The 20940-nt window shown below is 45.6% G+C and overlaps 1 protein-coding gene across 1 annotated transcript; it reads right to left on the bottom strand.

Moving 5' to 3' along the window:
• Positions 1–5727: 5727 nt before the first annotated feature.
• On the bottom strand, positions 5728–20607 carry rreb1a (ras responsive element binding protein 1a). Its single transcript, XM_034706995.1, has 12 exons — positions 20597–20607; positions 19499–19688; positions 19126–19413; positions 18518–18989; positions 16687–18433; positions 16425–16609; positions 16150–16353; positions 15086–15247; positions 14807–14971; positions 13857–13981; positions 13007–13691; positions 5728–11740 (listed from the first exon to the last, which is right to left on the bottom strand). The coding sequence occupies exons 1-12, from the start codon at positions 20605–20607 to the stop codon at positions 11061–11063; spliced, it is 4914 nt and encodes a 1637-aa protein (XP_034562886.1). The 3' UTR covers positions 5728–11060.
• Between the last annotated feature and the right edge of the window lie 333 nt (positions 20608–20940).

Raw genomic sequence — 20940 nt, 5'->3', positions numbered from 1 at the left:
GATTAGGGCTAGGGTTAGGGTTAGGGTTAGGATTAGGGTTAGGGTTAGGATTAGGGTTAGGGATAGGGCTAGGGTTAGGGTTAGGATTTGGGTTAGGGTTAGGATTAGGGTTAGGGTTAGGGTTAGGGTTAGGGTTAGGGTTAGGGCTAGGATTAGGGTTAGGGTTATGATTAGGGTTAGGGTTAGGATTAGGGTTAGGGTTAGGGATAGGGCTAGGGTTAGGGTTAGGATTTGGGTTAGGGTTAGGGTTAGGATTAGGGTTAGGGTTAGGGTTAGGATTAGGGTTAGGGCTAGGATTAGGGTTAGGGTTAGGGTTAGGATTTGGGTTAGGGTTAGGGTTAGGATTAGGGTTAGGGCTAGGGTTAGGGCTAGGATTAGGGTTAGGATTAGGGTTAGGGTTAGGGTTAGGGTTAGGGTTAGGGTTAGGATTAGGGTTAGGGTTAGGGTTAGGATTAGGGTTAGGGTTAGGATTAGGGTTAGGGTTAGAACCAGAACCAAACTCAAGCAAACAGAACCAGAACCAAACTCAAGTCAACAGAACCTTAGCCGAACCTGAACCGAAACAGAACCGAAACAGAACCGAACCAGAGCCGAACCAGAGCCGAACCAGAATCGAACCAGAACCGAACCAGAACCGAACCTGAACCGAACCAGAACCGATCCAGAACCGAACCTGAACTGAATCGATCCAGAACCGAACCAGAACCGAACCAGAACCGAACCAGAACCAATCCAGAAACGATCCAGAACCGAACCAGAACCAAACCTGAATCGAACCAGATCCGGACCAGAACCGAACCAGAACCGATCCAGAACCGAACCAGAACCGAACCAGAATCGAACCAGAACCACACCGGAACCGAACCAGAACTGAACCAGAACCAAGTTAACAGAACCAGAACCAAACTCAAGCAAACATTATTAATGTCCTCAGGTTGGCATTGAGTAAAATCAGAGAAAACAAAGTTCTGCTGTGAGCAGAGCTGGGGCTGAGCACTGAGAGAGCTAAGCAGGGAAAGGAACTAACTGGGAGCCGGCTCTCTCTGGATGGGAGCCGGCTCTTCTGATCCACTATAAAGCATCGACTCTCAGAGCTGCAGCTTTTGATCATGACATCACTAATGTGTTTAATCTGTGTTACAGTTATGAGGGGTCCTTGGACAAGTTTCTCACCTGTAAGGGGTCCCGGCTCCAAAAAGTCTGAGAATCCCTGCTCTAGGGTCTGGCTCCAGAGGCGAGTCACTCTGTATAGATCTCAATGTTAAAACACAGAAGAGCCTCTCTGGATATTTAACTCTTACATTCTTAAATCAACACATTTTACTTTTTCTTCTTTTTTTTCACATATTGCAAAAAAAAATTCCCACTCTCTCTTTTTTTAAGATGTGTAACACGTAGTTTCCTTATTTTCAAACATTATTCCAGTTATTGAATTTGGTTTAAAACCTCCTCATAGTTTGTTTTACTGATTATTAACGGTCATAAGAATTCATATTTTTACCTTTCATATATATTTATTTATCTTTAAAATATTAACTTATTTATGTTTTCACTTTTTTTCTTCTCTTTAGTTATTTATTTTTTATTTTAATTAAATGAGTAAATTATTATTTGTATTGTTTTTAATGAATTAATCCACACGTCTACTTATTTTTGATTTCTTCTAAAATAAAAAAAACCTCTTTCCTTAAAGGCACAATGAGGAGTTTTTAACCTGCTGAGAAACAGACTGAAACCGACACTGATGTCTCTTTATGACCTTCAAAAGCAAACAGAACCACAAACAACAACACTGATACCTTCTCTGCTGTCATTTCTAATGCCTTAAACCACTCAGAGGGGGGTAGGTGTCAGACCCCCATGAAAACACCCCTTTTGGTTGTTTTCATGGCAAATAATCATTGAGTGATCAATCTGTCTGTTAAAAGACAGCAGGGTGAGGTTTTTGTTGAAAACACTACTTTTGCATTTACAGAACCAGAGATAAGAGGTATCACTTTGTCCACAAGGGGGCGCCAGACTTTATATAAATCAAAATTTCTTCACAGCAGCTTTAACTGTTAAAATTAATCCTGTGTACATGGTGTGAAAAAAATGCAAGTTAACAGATTTGTAAAAAAGTTAATGGTCATATGTAGGGGTGAGCCTGACTAAGGATCTGCTTAGTTGAATCTGATTCATCAGGTTTTGCCCGTAGTGGATGAATAGTGGAATGTTTGTTGTTTTTCCTTATTGACCCAAAGTCTGCATGATGGTGACCACATGACAATATTACACATAACCCTTTACAATGAAGAGACTCAGAGCTTAAAGTAAAAGGGACAACAGAATATTAGAAGTATAAAACTTAGATTTTTAAATCTATATTACAAAAACAACGAGGTGATGAAGGAGAGAAAACTCAAATAAGACCACCATCAGTTAAACATGGAACAACGCTCCACTATAGAGAAAGGAATCAGGAGATATTTAAACATTGTTCACACAGCAGAGAGCAGCACTGCAGAGGGTAGTCTGTCCAACTTAAGGCTAAACATGTTTATAATGTTCAAAATCAAACCTGAACCAGCTAAAGGGTTTTTAAATCTCTTAACAGAACCTTTTAAAACAGTCTTTCATCTCGTCTTTGTCCGCTTGAGTCTTTTCAAACTGTACGTGAGGAAAACCATCGTGTGTACGGGCAGAAGTGCGCTCCTGTCTTTGTTGACTGTAAATCCTGTCTTTGAGAATATCCTCTCTGATGGTGTGGAGGTGGATGGGATGCTGTGGATTGTTTTTGAGGCTTCAGACAGCTTTGGGTATCCCTCCTGGTTCTTTTGGACCCGCACAGTTTTTGTGTGGTCCGGTAATCCTTGATCTCACAGCCCTCTTCATGAAGCTGCTCCTCATCTTCATCACTAGTTTTTAGGATCAACTGAAGTTTTATTTCCTGACATTTTGAGCTGCCATGAACGTAGAAAGATTTAAAGACCAGCTGAGGTACGTCTGCTCCACAGGTCCTGCTAAATGAGAGAGTCCACCTTTAATTACCAGGGGAGATTTAATTACCACTTTAAGGAGATTTAACACTTCAAGAGCTGTTCTCAGAATTACATTCAATAAGTCTATATTTATATAAAACAGGATATGAGACACTATTTTTACAGGAAACAGGAAAATAATGTAAAATTAGACATTGAGCACCCCCATGGTTTGAATGGAATGATCCACGTTTCATATGCAAATATTCAACTATGAGATTGACAGTCGACTAAGACTCGTTAGAACCAATCGTTGAATATTCCACTATTTGGGGTCACCCATAGTCATAAGTTCTTTTTTTACCTTTTGTATTTGTTTTAAATATTAACTTTTTAAAAAACTTTTATTGTCATTTATTTTCTCTTCTCTAGTTTTTTATTTCAAATTAGTATATATTTATGTTTAAATATTTATTATTACTTTTTTTTTCATTAAAAGCTTTAAAGGTGACATATCATGCAAAATGTTCTTTTTAATGGTTCTCTCCCTGAAATCTGTGTCCCTGTCTACAAACCCCCTGAAAAGTCAAAGACTCCATTCTGCCCCTGTTCTGATTTCTCCACCTTTCTGTAAATGTGTGCTGAAACCAGCCGTTTCAGTTTTCAGTGTTTTTCATACGTCACAACGCCATCCGGTCTGTAACAGGAAGTCAGAGCTCGGAGCTTGTTCAGCCCATAGACTGTATAAAATACAACTCAGCCCCTCCTCCGTTTTTCATTCCCTGCACACATGTGTGCTAACAAGGAGCTTAGGAGGGAGGCATGCTAGTTGTAGGCTGTCTTAATAAACACAAAGGTCGCTTTGACTCCCCACGTCTGCAGATTTGAAGATCTAGTGGAGGATTTTTAGTTTTCATGGAAAAGTGCTAGCGCTAGTTAGCATAGCCACATAGCTACATGTTGGTAGCTGTGTACCAAGACACACGTCAACATGCTGACAAATAAAACAACAAGAAACACTAAATCTGTGACCAATGGTTCAGAAAGGTCCTGCTGCAGGCGCCTCTCCGTCAGGATCAGATTCTGGATCAGATTCAGAGGGTTGAAGTAACGCGGGTCTGTGAGCAGCCGTGTATATTCAGCCAACATGTAAACATTAGATCAACGTGCTGGAGAGCCGAGGCCACGCCCACTTCGTGAGGGGGCGTGGTCAGAGAGAAAACAGACTGTTCTGAGGAGGACTGAAGAAGAGGGGTTTGCAGGCAGACCAGAATCTGATTTCAAAGTGTTTTTTTGAGCATAAACTTTAAAGGGGACATATCACGCTTCTTTCATCAACATATATTGGTCTAAGAGGTCCCCAAAACATGTCTTTAAAGTTTATGCTCAAAAAAACACTTTGAAATCAGATTTTAGTCTGCCTGAAAAACCCTCTTCTTCAGCCCTGCTCAGAACAGTCTGTTTTCTCTCTGACCACGCCCCCTCAGGAAGTGGGTGTGGCCTCGGCTGTCCAGCACGTTGATCTAATGTTTACATGTTGGCTGAATATACACGGCTGCTCACAGACCCGCGTTACTTCAACCCTCTGAATCTGATCCAGAATCTGATCCTGACGGAGAGGCGCCTGCAGCAGGACCTTTCTGAACCATTGGTCACAGATTTAGTGTTGCTTGTTGTTTTATTTATCAGTATGTAGACGTGTGTCTTGGTACACAGCTACAAACATGTAGCTATGTGGCTATGCTAACTAGCGCTAGCACTTTTCCATGATAAATAAAAATCAACCACTAGATCTTCAAATCTGCAGACGTGGGGAGTAAAACCGACCTCTGCCAGAAAGGCAGCAGGACCTTTTATGAAGGATTGGTCACAGATTTAGTGTTTCTTGTTGTTTTATTTGTCAGTATGTAGACGTGTGTCTTGGTACACAGCTACAGCTACAGCTACAGCTACGAACATGTAGCTATGTGGCTATGCTAATTAGCGCTAGCACTTATCCATGACATATAAAAATCATCCACTAGATCTTCAAATCTGCAGACGTGGGGAGTAAAACCGACCTTTGTGTTTATCAAGACAGCCTACAACTAGCATGCCTCCCTCCTAAGCTCCTTGTTAGCACACATGTGTGCAGGGAATGAAAAACGGAGGAGGGGTTGAGTTGTATTTTATACAGTCTATGGGCTGAACAAGCTCCGAGCTCTGACTTCCTGTGACAGACCGGATATTGTTGTTACGTAACAAAAACACTGAAGTCTGAAACGGCTCGTTTCACACACATTTACAGAAAGGTGGAGAAATCAGAACAGGGGCAGAATGGATTTTTTTCATTCTCTGGGGGTTTGTAGACATGCCAGGGAAACATATTTCAGGTAAAGAACCATTAGAAAGTCAATTTTGCATGATATGTCACCTTTAAAGACATGTTTTGGGGACCTCTTAGACCAATATATGTTGATGAAAGAAGCATGATATGTCACCTTTAAAGACATGTTTTGGGGACCTCTTAGACCAATATATGTTGATGAAAAAAGCGTGATATGTCACCTTTAAAATGAATCCTCTACACAGATATTTTTTAAAAGCTAAATTAATGTTAATAAGGTGATAATTAATTATCTCCTGTTGAAGATAATAACAGTCACATTTTAACGGGTGACAGAAGCTCTGCAGTGCGGCGTCACAAAGCGATCCCTCTCCTGGTGTTTGAGGTCAAAGTGTGATTTCATGAAGTGAGAGGTAAAGAAAGACAAAGACACAGAGAGCGTTTGATTCACACACCTTTCCTTGATATAATCTTTATTGCTTTCTCTTATTGGGTTGAATACAGAACAGGTTTACATCTCTTGACTTTGTGAAACACTGTCATGTTCTAACAGCAGGAGGGAGGAAGGCTTCCAACATGATGGTGCGTTTAATGCTTTCTGATTGAGGTCCAGCATTCGTGTGTTTATGTTCGAGGAGGTCTGAAGGAGGTCTCCTCTCAGACGTTCCCTTTGACCTCTGACCAGGACCGAGAGTTAGACCGAGACGGGGGGGGAGCGGACAGAGACGCGCGTCCGAGATATTCTGTTCATATCTGTTAGGTGACGACGAGTTCACAGTCAAGTGCTAAATGTAGTGATTGACAGTTCTGAATCATTATTTAAAAAAAAAGAAGACAAAATCATCAGGAGTTGGAAAGAACGAGGAGCAACTCAGGAAAGAGAACATGAAGCATGTCGGATAATGGATTTGTGAAAGACCCTGAGAGCGAGGTTATATAAATCTTATATTTATATATATATTTATATGTGTAGAGCGAGAGGAGATGGAGAAAAGGAGAAATCATCCATAATTGAACAAATTAGATTAACATGCAAAAAAAATAACTAACCTAAAAACTCACCCTTAAACTGAACACATGAATCTTCACAGTTTATACGCTTTATAGAAAGAAACAAAAACATCCAAATCATGATCCACTAAACTCAAAACAACAGAACCAAGACACCCACACAGTCTGTTCTCAACTCATACAGGAGACCCACGTAAAGCTTTTTGGATTCAGAGGGATTCTTATTGCTAGTCCGCTTCACGACCCGGCCTACGGAGAGCCGGTTAGTCCACAACACAAACCATCAGTTCCTCACAACAGTTCTGCAGCATCAATGTGATATTCTTAATACATGGCTTCTTCTCAAGTCATTGTAGACACTAACTCTCTCTCTCAGACACACACACACACACATACTCACACACACACACACCTGGGCTCCAGATAAATACATTTAAAAACAGTCCATGTGCATTCCAATGGAAGTCCAGTATTCATATGGCCGTGCAAACACACACACACACACACACACACACACACACACACACAGAAAGAACATTTACACACACTCCCCAGGGAGAGGCGTGTACAGAGAGAGCGAACAAAACATTAAACAGAGAGAGAGAAACAGGAAGTGAGAGTTTCTGCTAAATAATTCATAATTCAACTAATTCAAAATTTACAATCTTTAAATTAACGGACAGGAAGTTAAATTTTTTATTTAAAAAAATGAAGGAAATTTTGTATATTTGACCAGAAGCAACCCGTTTCTTTTATGCTAACTTAGCGTGTTAGCCGTGTTACTCCTCAACATGCGACGTAGTTAGTAAGTTAGCTACTGAGTCAGGAATCAACGTTAAAGAGAGAATGTTGGAGCGAAAAACATTCTCACGTTAGCCGACATGCTAACGAAAGCTACAAACCAAACAAGCTAACCGGCTGCTGGTGCTTGAATTCTCGAAACCCCCAAACCTACGCAAATATTTACAAGTGTTCGGTCTCAAAAAAGGATTTATAATTTCACTCTTTTATTTTCACGATGTTAGAAAGCACGACAAGTTTTAAACAACTTTCGTTAGCTTAATATTAAAAGATTCCCTGGGAGATTCTATTTTTCGGCATTCTACGAAAACGCAGTAATAACGCAGAGTTCAACTTATTGTTACGTTAGCCGACATGCTAACGAATAAAATTCCCAAAACTAAGAACATTTTGTCTAATCTTACGTACCAGTTGGAAACAACAAGAGCGAGGCGCTAGCTAACGACGAAGATGGCGAAACAGAAGAGGCTAACCTTTTTTTAAACTTCGTATCAAAAGCTTCAGATATTCGGAGCACTGAGTCGTTGTTTTATTCTCAAACACAGTGATACGATAAAGTTACTTAATACTGGAGACAAATTGAAGCTAGCATGAACTTAATGTTACTTTAGCCAACGAGCTAACGAATGTTACTGAGCAGGCTAGCTAAACCAACTGTCAGCAATTGAATCCACAAAATCGGACCAAGTTTTTTTTGTCAATCGTACGTGTTTTTCGCCCCAGCTTTACTTTTTCGTGTTTTTTTTTTTACTCAGCCAGAAACACGACGTTAGCTAAAGACAAAGATGGAGTAACAAAGGTCGTAAGGAACCGATTAAAAACACGTTTTGTTCCCGTCTGATCGTTAGCTTCGAACGCTCAGAGGGTTGGGTTTTAATTTATCAAAGTAACAGGTTACAGAAGCTAACTGCGATCGCATTCTCACGTTAGCCAACAAGCTAACGAAAGACTCATTTCAGACTCCGTTTCCACACGACTTGACGAAGTTCTTTTCGTGCGTGTCTTATCTGCTAACAGGATGTATTTTATGTAATGCAGCTTTTCGCTCCATGCTAACTTTTCTACTTTATTTTAAGTTGCTAATAACGAGGAGTTACGCCCACGCAAAGAAAGCACCAACGTTGAATATGTAGAAACGCTCTTTTGTTGACTTCTGGTCAAAGGATGTAAGTTTTGAGTTTGTGTCAGCGAGTCAAAGTTTCATTTAGACTCACAGTAAGACGTTGAATTCGCTCTGACGTGGGGAAACTACCGGCTACATTTCTTTATTAAAACCTGAAATGTGACGTCTTAGAGAAACTCTCTCTCCCTCTCTCGATTGTGTTGCGATATTCCACCATAGTAGTAGTAGTACTAGCAGTAGAAGTAGTAAGTAGTAGTTTTGGGAAATTGTTAGTGCCAGTTCACAGCAGCGTCCAGTCAGCCAGACAGTCAGTCCGGTCGTTGTTGTTCAATATTAAATCAGACCGGCGTGATGACTGACCGTCGTCGCCTTACAGTTCCGTTATGAGCCGCTGAGGTTTGATTCGTTTTGAGGTTGCTTCATTTAAAATAAAAAACAAAGAGACGAAAATGTACAAGAGGAAAAAAATTAGCTATATTCAACTTCACACACCAAAACGAGAACACACACACACACACACACACGTACGCACGTCAGCGCCCTGTACAGCTGTGGAAACGTCCGGTTTGGTTGGCATGAGGGGGCGGAGTCAGCCCTTTAACTTGTGTTTGTTTGTGCAGTAGGGTAATACCTTTAACTCGCCCCCTCATCCATCCATCCTTTCAACCATTCATTCATTCATCCATCCTTTCAACCTGTCATCTAGCTCCTTCTGGAAACCACTAAGATTCAAATTAGGGGGTTAACTTTTTATCTGTTTTTTTATTTTATTGAAGATCACAACTGATTGTCTTAACCGCCAAATTCATCACCACGTGTCTTTGAGGATCCTTCGACCTCCTCGACGATAAATCAACGACGAGTTTAAAAACGTCCTGAAATCAACGCTGGAGGAAACGGGGCGACGTAACAGCACAGACACCGTCCAGAGCCCAACGCAAGACGCCAAAATAATACTGGAAGGAGACCCGCCGCTAGCTACACGCCATCCACAAGGTTAGAGATGCATTAGCTTGATTGTTGTCGTTAGCCTTTAGCTGTCGCGTTGAAGCCAGAACTAGCCAGAGCTAACCCGACTTGAAAAGAAATACACAAGTCTGATGAGTTAGCTAGCATGTGTTTGTAGCTAGGGTTTGCTACATTTTGGATGAAGCTGCCTAGCGTTAACTGACAAAAACAAGCTAGTTAGCCGAGCTTTAGCTTCATTAACGTCTGCACGAATCCAGAGTTAATAATGAAAGCTAGCTAGGGGCTAACTGACCAAACTGTAGATATCAATCACGTAGAGAAATTGCTAGCTTGGTTAGCCTGTGTAATACAAACAACACAGACTAAAGCTAGCTAGAGTTAGCCCTTTTGAAGGATGTTAAGATATGCTAGTAAGTGCTGTTTTTGTGTGTTTGAAGGCTTGTTGCGCTCGTTAGCTCTTCTGTTTTACTGCTGGTGATACTTGGTTAGCTTGGTTAGCTCTGTGAAGCTGCTATGATATGCTAACCCTCGCCATGCTGGTGGGTTAGCCCTGGCTAGCTCAGACTTTCCCCACGTTGGAAACCAGGCTAGCTAGGAATTAGCCTCGCTAGCCTGGCTTAGGAAGACACAGATTTGAAGGTTTGCCGACAGAGCTGCTTCGATGTCGTCTTTAATGGTTGCAGTTAAAAGCAGAGGTTGAGGTAAACTGAACCTGGATCACGTGTTAGCGGCGGATACGTCAGCACGCCACAGGCCCTGTAATAAACCCTACACGAACACTAGGGGGCGATGGTGAGAGACAGGTGGAAGTCACACACAATTGCACACATACAGAGAAATTTTTGATTTGTTCAGTAATAAAAAAAAAAAAAAAATCCACATAAACACAAGAATTCCCCTCCCGACACCGATAATTCACTGATCGCACACAAAGAAAAGAAATACTCTAACATCACGTGCCACATGTTCAACTCTCTGTACACACATGGAATCAACTGAGAATGATTATGAATGAGAAGTTATCAACACACGGACTCACGGGGGGGGCTTCCAGGGAGGAAGGGGTCGATAGTGTGATGGGTTTTAAAAAAAAAACAACAACAACACGGAGAACACAAACTGATCGACACTTCATCATCGGCCCCGTCAGAGAGTCCGGGCTCACACGCCGATCCACGGATTGAAAAGTTCGCGAATGTGTTCGTGCGAGCCAGACGAGAGACCGATTGTTGGGGAAGCGAAGCCGAAAAAAGGACGACGTCTTTTTGTGTTTTTTTTTATTCCAGTTTTACAAAAAGCTTCCGGGCGAGACGACCGGCGGCCGTCAGAGGAAGTCTTCTTCTGCTGGTGACACTTTGGCAGCCTCCGCCTCCAGACGCCATTTCATCAAGAATATCCAAGCTGACTGGCGGACAAAGTTCTCCACCCTGACTCGAGAGCCGGGTCGGTCTCAGTCTCAGGTTTTAAATACAGAAGAAGGAGCGCAGAGTCAGACAGTCTGTGAGTCTTTGTCGCTCTGCTTCTCTTCAGTTGATCATCAATTCTCAAACAAATTCTAGGACAATAATAAATCATAACTTTATTCTTTTTATTGCTGAAATATAGATTCCCCGCACAAAAAATAGCAATGCAAATCATTGTCATCATAAAAAGCTATAAAAATTAGATCCATCCTCCGTAATAATGCAGATAAAGATATAGCAAAAACATCTTAGAAGTAGGACTAGTAGTAAGGCACTTCAAGAAAACGAGGTTTCCTCTTTCTTTCTATCAAAACGTCTCCGGCTGGTTTTTGCATCGTCATCGTCATCAATGGTGTAGCGTCTTTCCGTCGTATGGCACTGTGGTGAAAGTCAGGGGGGAGCTTCCCTCAGTCTGCGCCCACCAGAGGAGGCTCCCCGTTGGGCAGGATGTGCTCCAGAGGGGGCTTGGCGTGGATCTCCAGCAGCCCCTGGATGAAGCCGTCGGTGGCGGCGGCGGGGGCGGCCGTCGAGGACTCCTCGGGCGGGGAGGTGGAGGGCGAGGAGGAGGAGGAGGAGGAGGAGGGGGTGTCTTTGGAGATGTTTGAGTCAGGCGTTGATTTCAGGTCGCTGGCTGAGGACTCGTCGCCTGTCGTCGTCTTTGTTTCAGAAGCTTGTTGTGTCGGAGGCGTGGCGGCGGCGGCGGCGGCGGCGGGTTTTTGCGTCTCTGGTTCGTCTGAGAGTTCAGACGCCTCCTCAGAAACTCTGGTTGTTGGTGGTTCTGGATCTTCTCCCTCCACTGTGGCTGATTCTGCCTCCTCTGCCTCCTCCTCCTCTTCCTCTTCCTCTTCCTCCTCCAGCTCCTTGACCCCCGCGGTGGCGCTCCCACACTCGCTCTCGTTCTCCGAGGGCGGGCAGGTGGAGGTCGGCGTCGGGGTGCACGAGTCTCCGTCCTCGCTGGCGGCGTCGTCGTTCCCGGCCGAGGCTCCGTCGGCTCCGCGGGGCTTCAGGTGGATCCTTTGGTGGCGAACGAGGCTGTGCTTCAGGGTGAAGGTCCGCTCGCAGGTCTGACACTGATACGGCCGCTCACCTGCAGAGAGAGAGGAGGGGTCAGGTTAGATTATCACCTGAGAGGGAACACATCTTCATAAGACCACCAGCTTCAATACGACCAAAACAAAGAATAAAAAAATATATAAATCATTTTTAAAAACATCTATTATTCTAAATGTCTAAAATAATGTTGAGATAATAAAAAACACTCTTTTAAAAAAGGTTAAAAAATATTAAATGAGAAAATAATACAAGAAAAGTAATTATTTTAAATATATTTCACAATATCAAAAAATTTAAAAATGTTAACTTAATAAAATAAATATTACATGAATAAAGAAATCCTTTCATTGAACACATCTTCATAAGATCACCAGCTTCAATACAACTAAACCAAAAACAAATAATACTTCAAAATAAAATAATTTTTAAAATTATCTGTATTATTCTAACTGTTTAGTTTTTCTTGAAACATTAAGAAAACAAAAAAAATTGTTTTAAAAAGGTTAAAAAAAATATTAAATGAGAAAATAATGCAAGAAAAATAGAGAAACTCCATAAGGTATTTTAAAAAAATATTTAAAAATAATGAAAATAAATTCACAATATCAAAAATATAAAAATGTTAACTTAATAAAATAAAAATACATTACATCAATGAAGAAATCCTTTCATTGAACACATCTTTAAAAAATTCAAGGATTAAATTAAAGCCTTAAAAATATTTTTTTTTAAAAGGAAAGTGAAAAATAAAATAAAAAATCAGTTCATTTAAAAGTATTAAATACATTTAAAAAATATATGATAATTTTTAAGGACATGTTGAAGCAAAATTACTCAAAATTAGAAAAAAAATTCAATTAAAAAAAATAGAACTATTGCAAATAACTTTAACATTTCTGTGTTAAAATTAAAACAATGAAAATTTAAACTTGATGAGATATTTGATTAAACTTCAATAAAGAAAATTCTATAATCAATTCAATACAATTTAAGAAAGGTTCATCAATGAAGGACTAAGTTTTAAGTTAATATTTACAAATTAAAAAATGAGGAATTTTAAAATTAAAACTACAAAAAAAGGAATTTAAATCAAAAATATTAAATAAAAAATATTTTAAAAAAAAACTTCATTAAGTCAAAAAATAAAAAATAAAAAAAATAAAAAACATTAAAATGTAAGAATTACACATGGGTATTTAAATAAATCAAAATATAAATATAAATATATTTGTATAAAAATATTAATATAACTAAAAATGTAAATGTATTAAATATATTGTCTAATATGAATATGTGTTACCTGTGTGTGAGCGGGTGTGTCGGGTCAGGTCCTGCAGAGACCAGAATCTCTTGTCGCAGACCTTGCAGATCTTCTTCCTCTTGTCGACTCTTCCTCCCTCTAAACTCTTTGGTTCTGACGCCTCCTCTTCGCTCCTCTCCTCCTTCTCTTTCTCCTCCTCCTCAGACTCCCCGCTGTCTCCTCCCCTCACTCCTCCCTCGTCCTCCTCCATCTCCGTCTCCTTCCCTTGCTCCTCCTCTTTCTCCTCCTCCTCCTCCTCCCTCTCCTCTGCTGTGGCGTTGCTCTCCGTCGTCGCCTCCTCTTTCGCAGGCGGGTCCTCCTCCGCCGGCGCAGGAGTGGGCGTGTCCTCGGTGAGGTGCGCCCTCTCGTGGCGGGCGAGGGTGGTGGCGTATCTGAAGCTCTTCTTGCAGATTCGGCAGACGTGTTTGTAGTCTGGCTGCTGCTTGACGGAGGGGCTGCTGCAGGGGGAGGAGGAGCTTCTCTCCTTCTCCGGGCTCTCTGTGGTTACTGGAGGAGCGGAGGATGAGGATGAGGATGAGGAGGAGGAAGAGGACTGAGGGGGCTGCTCGTCCTGAGCGGGGGGGGCAGACGACGTGGAGAGCTTAAAGTCGATGAGCTTCTTGCCAAAGTTAAGGTCCAAACTTTTGTTGCTGTGGCAGTCCTCCTCGTCGTCCGTGCTCTCCACCTGCTGGAGAGAATGATGGAGATGAAACGAGCGCTCCTTTAAACTCATCATCAAACCGTCTTAAAGACTTAAAGAGACTCATGCTGTGAGTTTAAGAGCCGGATCATCCTCAGTACAGGAGCTACAGTGAGTACCAGACCCTGAATCAAGACTCAGGTGTGCTACCTTGGTGCTGCTGCTCAGTGGAGTCTGTTTCCCCGCTGCTGTTCTGGTCTCTGGCGCCCCCTGCTGGTCCAGCTGCTCTGTTGTGTGTGTGTCCTGCTGCTCTGCATCACCATCAGCTGAGCAACCTGCAGCACAAAGTAACATGTGTCAGACATGTTTGTTTTCAGTGTTTGATGGCGATGACGGCGCCCCCTTGTGGTTAAATGTTAAATCCACATGTTTGCATATTTCACCTTTTCTGAGCAACACAGAGAAAAAAACAGGATTTGTGTTTATTCTCTCAAAACAAAAGGAGCAATCATTTTTCTTAATGCAGGAATTCTGATCCTGAGAAATAAAATTAAAAAAGGCAACTTTCAATTTTTCATTTTTAAAAATTCTACTAATTCTGCAATTATTTAAAAAATACATATTTGTTGTCTGCAGGATGAAAGAGGCACTACATTTAATAAATTAAGTATTTAAAATATTTTCTTTATAAGCAACAGAACCCCTAAACATGAATGAAAATTACCACCATGGCTTTAAAAATGCATTAAATTTTTTATATTTAAAAAAAATATTTTTTAAATGTTTGTTGTTAATTATAAAATGGTTATTTTATTTTTAAGTATATATTTTAAATACTATTTTATATTTAATATTGACCTTTTTTTCAACTTAAACTAAATAAATAAGATGATTTTGAAACAGACATTAAACATGTTTATTATGTTAAACTCAAGGTGTAAATTAACCCAGCAGGATTATGTTAAAGAAATGTTAAACAGATAAATCCAACACATTTTATTTATTTGCATTTTTTTTCTCATCTATCAGATAAAGGAAAAATTCAAACTCAAACGTCTCTGATCGTCTAAACAAAATAAGATCCTCAAATAAACTCATTTAACATTTTAATATCAGACAAAGAAGGGAACAGATGTCAAATCTTGTTTTTAAATACTGACCATGGTTTGTTTTGTGGGCGGGGCTTACAGGTGATGACCACTCCCCTTCTTGCTCTGATGGGGCGGGGCTGTCAGCGTTGGGGGCGGAGTCCATGTCAGCTGATGAAGCTCCACCGCTGTGGTGTTTTCCCTCCGGCGTGTGTTGCTCCGTCTCGGACTGACTCTCTGCACGACACGACACGAGTGATCAACACAACAACGCAACACGATCATCGACCAATCGCAGCCATCGATACGTCTGACTCCTCTTTAACCAATCACACGTGTTTATTCTCTGACCTGCGCTCTCCTGCGAGCCTTCCTCGCCGTCCTTCTTGTTGAGGCTGCCGTTGCGTCGCAGAGTTCGGTTGGTGACGCCGTGTTTCCTCAGCAGGTGGCGCTCACAGTTTGATTTGGTGGAGAAGAAGGCGTCGCACTTCGGACACGGGAACGGCTTCTGACCTGGAGACGGAGAGGAAACTTTAAACACACAGGAAGGAGAGAAGGAGAGAAGGAGAGAAGGAAGGAAGGAAGGAAGGATAGAAGAAACTTAAAACACAACCGGGAAGGAGGGAAGGAAGGGAAGGAAGGAAGGAGAGAAAGAGAGAAGGAGAGAAGGAAGGAAGGAAGGAAGGAAGGAAGGAAGGAAGGATAGAAGAAACTTTAAACACACACGGGAAGGAGGGAAGGAGAGAAAGAGAGAAGGAGAGAAGGAAGGAAGGAAGGATAGAAGAAACGGTAAACACACACAGGAAGGAGGGAAGGAGAGAAAGAGAGAAGGAGAGAAGGAAGGAAGGAAGGATAGAAGAAACTTTAAACACACACGGGAAGGAGGGAAGGAAGGGAAGGAAGGAAGGAAGGAAGGATAGAAGAAACTTTAAACACACACGGAGGAGGGAAGGAAGGAAGGAAGGAAGGAAGGAAGGAAGGAAGGAAGGAAAGAACGAAGGATAGAAGAAACTTTAAACACACACAGGAAGGAGGGAACAATAGAAGGAAGGAAGGAAGGAAGGAAGGAAGGAAGGAAGGAAGGAAGGAAGGATAGAAGAAACTTTAAACACACACAGGAAGGAGGGAAGGAAGGGAAGGAAGGAAGGAAGGCAGGAAGGATAGAAGAAACTTTAAACACACGGGAAGGAAGGAAGGAAAGAAGGAAGGAAGGAAGGAAGGAAGAAACTTTAAACACACGGAGGAGGGAAGGAAGGAAAGTAGTAAACTTAGAAAGAAAGAAAGAAAGAAAGAAAGAAAGAAAGAAAGAAAGAAAGAAAGAGAGAGCAGTATGGAGGTCTAATTAACTGTGTGTGTGTGTGTGTGTGTGTGTGTGTGTGTGTGTGTGTGTGTGTGTGTGTGTGTGTGTGTGTTACCTGTGTGTGTCAGCATGTGTCTCTGCAGAGAGCTGGCCCAGGGGAACACTCGGGGGCAGAAGGGACACGTCATCTTCTGCACTGAGTTGGAGTAAGCGTTCTTCTTCCCTTTGGACTGAGGTCCCACCGCCGCCGCCGTCCCTCCTGCGGGCGCCGGCTTCACTTCCTCCTTCTCCTCGGCTCCTCCTGCTGCTCGCTCCACATCTGTACGGAGGGAGAGGGTTACTCCTCTGTTCCTCTCTGCTCTTACATGATGAACGGTCTTTGTTCCTTACCTCTCTTTGCTCCCATGTCGGCGGCTCCCGTCTGCAGGTACGTGCTGAACTTGTTGGCGTCCGTGGTGGCGAGCATTTTCTCCACGCTGGCGAACTCCCCGCTGGACTCCAGGTCGATGCCTCCAACGCTGCTGGACGCTTTCTCCTTCACAGCCAGAGCGACGGGCCGCTTCCTGGAGCGCTTCCTGTGGGACAAAACACGTCTTTAGACCTGAGGCGCCCCCTGCTGGTGGAAACAGGAAGTTACCCCGATTAATCTTACCTGCTGGGTCCTTCAGCAGGAGCGGCGGCGGGGGCGGCGGTGTCACTCGGTGCCTCCGCGGCAGCAGATGGTCCGGGTGCAGCTGCAGCAGGATCACTCTGAGCGGAGGCGACTCCACCCGGGGGTTTCCCCTCCGCCCCCGCGTCCCTCTTCAGGAGGTCTGGAGCTCCGGACACCGAGTGGATGATCTGAGCGATGGAGGCCAGAGGAGGCAGGTCTTTGCTGGCAGAGGAGGAGGGAGAGGTGGAGGAGGTGGTGGTGGTGGTGGTGGCCGGTTTGGGGAGCAGGGGTTTGAGGCGCTGGGCTCGGGTGGAGTTGTTGATGTTGGGGAGGGAGGCGGGAGGCGGGGTGGATCCAGGGGGGAGCTGGTAGCAGCCGAGCTGTGGGTGAGGGTGGAGGGGAGGCAGAGAGCTTACCGTCTTTTCCTCCTTTGAGACGAGCTGCTGCTCCACGCCGCCGCCACCTACGCCTCCGCCTCCGCTCTGCTCCGTCTTGATCTCCTTCCTCTCTCCGCCCGCCGGCTCCCTCCTCTGCCTCTTGCTGGGGATGGACAGGTCGATGGGCTGGTCCAGACCGGAGCAGTCGAAGGTCGGGGAGACGCTCTCCAGTTTGACCCCGGGTGACCCCGCTTGGCTGCTGCGGCCTTTAGCGGAGAAGTCGAGCGGCTGGTCCAGATCGGCGGGAAACGCCACGTCCTCCACCTTCACCGTCTGCACCGCCTGAACCGCCGGCTGCCCGATCCCGTTCAGAGACACGGGGGCAGCTCGGACCGGGGCGACGGTGGCCGCGGACTGAGCGGCGGGCAGCAGCGTGGCGATGTGCTCCTCGATCTCCCGCTCCTGCACCTCGGGGTGCTGCTTCAGCAGGTGGTGGATGCAGTTCCGTTTGGCGAGGAAGGCGGCTCCACAGCGCCGGCACTCGAATGGCTTCCTCTGGCAGCCGTTGTGCGTGCGGAGGTGGATCTGCAGCGCCCGGTAGCTCTTCAGGTCCTCGCCACAGAACCTGCAGGTGGTCTCTGCGCCGCCGCCGCAGCCCGTCTCCGTGTCCACGGTGGTCGTGGTCGTAGTCGCGGGGGCGCCCGCGGCGATGTTCGCCGTGATGGTGGAGGTGACGTACTTGATGTTTTTCTCGATGTCCTTCCTCGAGGTCTTGGCGTGTTTCTTCCTGAGGTGGCGCTCACAGTTGGCCTTCACGGTGAACGGGTAATGACAGACCCGGCAGACGTACGGCCGCTCGCCGCTGTGCGTCCGCAGGTGTCGGATCAGCGTGGCTTTATCCGGCGCCACGTAGTCGCAGATGTTGCACTGGTGAGGGAGGATGCCGAGGTGGAAGCGCATGTGAGCCTGCAGGACGCCGGAGAAGGAGAACACCTGGTCGCAGAATCGGCACGGGAACGAGCCTTTAGCCGAGCCGGCGATGGGGGCGCTTCCTGTTTTGGCTCCTGGCTTCCTCCCGCCAAGCCCCGCCTCCTCGTGCACGGCGTTGGAAACGGCTGGCGGTGAGTCGGACAGAGGCGTGTGAGCGTCGCCCATGCAGTCTGCGTCCAGCTGCCCTCCGCTGCCGGCTGACGAGGACGGGGTTTTGAAGAGGGAGGGGGTGGGAGGGGGCAGACTGGGGCTGATGCAGCCCAGCGAGGCCTGCTGGGAGCTCTGCAGGGGGGGCGGGGTCGTGGCGGTGAGGCTGGAGCGAGGGGTGATGGGAGGTTTGGGCTTTAACGGAGGCATGGACTTCTGACCCTGGACCAGACCTGCAGGAGGAAGAGAGAGGTTTAGCCTCACCAATGGGGGGCGTCTAAAGAACTCAGAGACCTGCAGCTCCAGGCGACACCTACCCTGACCTCCGGCGAATCCTGGAGCTTTGGCGAGCGGTGGGAGGGTCAGCCCCATCTGATTGGGCGCTGCGCTCGCCACTTTGAGGATCTGCTGGATGTCGGCGAGCTCCATGATCCCGGCTCCGCCCGCCTCCCCGGGTTTGGATCCTGCTGAGGCCGAACTCCCGGTGGCGGCGCCCCCGTCGGGCTGCAGAAGAAGGCCGGTGGGGAACGGCTGCAGGGACAGCAGGCTGAGGGCGTCACGCTGAGTGAGGCCCTGCAGGGCGGAGGCGGAGCCAGACGCATCCAGGAGCGGGATGCTGAGGGCCGCCAGACCCCCCATGCCGAGTCCCAGAGTCAGCCCCAGACCCCCAGATAGGAAGGCAGAGGCCGGCTCCTGAGGGAGGCTGGAGGAGGGAGGCTCCACGTGGATCACCTTGATGCTGTCCAGGTGAGCCTGATGGATCTCATCGTCTGTGGGACCGGACTTCACCTGAGAGGGACAAATAGAACCATCAACATGAGTCCCCCATGACCACCTTGGGTCAGATCCAGGTCCCATGAAACCTTGAAACGTCTACCCGAGGAACCATAAGCGGACTCAAACCCTGACCCTTTCCATCATGTACCTTTGTGATGTGCTGCAGACCGAGCCCCTCCAAGAAGCTGGACTTCCCCACAGGGAGGTCTTCCATGTCCTCGCTCCTCTCCTCTGGTTCAGCTTCCTCCTCTTCCTCCTCCTCCTCCTCTTCCTCGTCTCTGTCCTCCTGCGTCTCAGCGAGGGCGGGTTTGTCGGAGTGGGAGGTGGTTTTGTGGAGGTCCAGCGCCGAGCGGAGCGGGAACGCCTTGTCGCAGGAGTCGCAGACGAAGCGGTGGAACTTACTGATGCAGCGGCGGAGGTTGGTCTCACACCAGACCTGAAGAAGAACCATGAGTCCATGAGTCAGATCTTTAGAGACTTACAGACACGGCGTGGACCAGGTGGAAGGTGTAGAGGGATACCTGTGCGATGTGGGCGAACTTCTTGCAGGAGAAGTCGATGAAGGCGAGGTCGTTGAAGCCGGTGGGGATGGAGGGGTTGTTCTGGATGAACGGGCGCCCGTTGGGGTCCTGGGGGAGGAGCTTGTGAACCCCGGCATTGTGACGCAGCAGACCGCGGTGAGTGCGGAAAGACAGGCAGCAGAAATCACACCTGAGGAGACACAACGAGAGGACTTACAGCTACAGGTGAGGGGGGGAACTGCAGCAATGAGCAGACTGTGACAGAGAGTAACCGACCAATCAGGAGCGAGCATTCGGTACATAACTTTGCTGTCATAAAAATGAACGTTGATCAGTCTTTACTTTATATCTTATTTTTAAGGATCAGAGTGAATACAAACTGACTGTGTGTGTGTGTGTGTGTGTGTGTGTGTGTGTGTGTGTGTGTGTGTGTGTGTGTGTGTGTGTGTGAGTGTGTGTGTGTGTGTTAACCCCTGGTGTCGGTGCTGGTCCCGCTCTCGTTAGGCGTTGAGAGGACAGCTGCTCAGTGTCTGCCACAGTCACACACTCTTATCACTTCCTCTGTGTGTGTGTGTGTGTGTGTGTGTGTGTGTGTGTGTGTGTGTAATAAGAAGGAAGGAAGGAAGGCAGAAAGATAGTAAGGGCGGAAGTAGGAAGTGAAGGAAGGGAGAAAAATATGAAGGAAGGATAGAAGGGAAGGAAGGAAGGGAGGAAGGAGGGAATGAAAGAAATAAAAGAAGAAGAGAAGGAAAGAAGGAAGGAAGGCAGAAAGATAGGAAGAGAGGTAGGAAGGAGACAAGGAAAGAAAGAAAGAAAGAAAGAAATGAAGGAAGAAATCAAAACTGGAGTGGCTTGATGGAAGAATAGAAAAAAGAAAGGATGGATGGTAGGAAGGAGGGAAGGAAACTTAGAAAGAGTGTGTGTGTGTGTGTGTGTGTGTGTGTGTGTGTGTGTGTGTGTGTGTGTGTGTGTGTGGGTGTGTGTGTGTAATCCCCTCAGAGGGGGAACACAGAGGACCATATGTGGACCAGCACTTGTTGAACTCTCCTCCTCCCCCGCCCCCCTCTCTAACTCCTCCTCCTTTTAAGCCTACATTACCCAGAATGCATTGCGCCTGTACTCTGTGATGTTGCACCGTGTATATCCAGTTCCCTCCCTCCATCTCTCTCTCTCTCTCTCCCCATCCCTCCATCTTTCTCTCTCTCCTCCCTGAGTTCAGTCGATCCTCTTACGGCTGATTAGTGAGGATTTACAGCTAAATATTCTTTCCTTCCTCCACAACGAGCTCAGCACCTCTCCCTCTCTCTCTCTCCCTCTCTCTCTCTCTCTCACTCTCTTTCTCTCTTCCTCTCTTCCTCTCTCCCTCTCTCTCTCTCTCTCCCTCTCTTCCTCTCTTCATCTCTTCCTCTCTCTCTCTCTCTCTCTCTCTCTCTCTCTCTCTC

This window comes from Notolabrus celidotus, chromosome 17 (genome assembly GCF_009762535.1).
Source record: "Notolabrus celidotus isolate fNotCel1 chromosome 17, fNotCel1.pri, whole genome shotgun sequence".
Lineage (NCBI taxonomy): Eukaryota > Metazoa > Chordata > Actinopteri > Labriformes > Labridae > Notolabrus > Notolabrus celidotus.
The sequence above is the reverse complement of the archived record's forward strand: the minus strand, read 5'-3'. Positions and strand labels throughout refer to the sequence as shown.

Bases quoted from the DNA above. Each gene is read 5' to 3' on its own strand.
- rreb1a (XM_034706995.1), bottom strand. The intron at 18,434-18,517 runs GTAGGTGTCGCC...TTCCTCCTGCAG, and splicing joins AGGATTCGCCGGAGGTCAGG to GTCTGGTCCAGGGTCAGAAG. The intron at 13,982-14,806 runs GTCAGTATTTAA...TTTGTGCTGCAG, and splicing joins CGCCCACAAAACAAACCATG to GTTGCTCAGCTGATGGTGAT.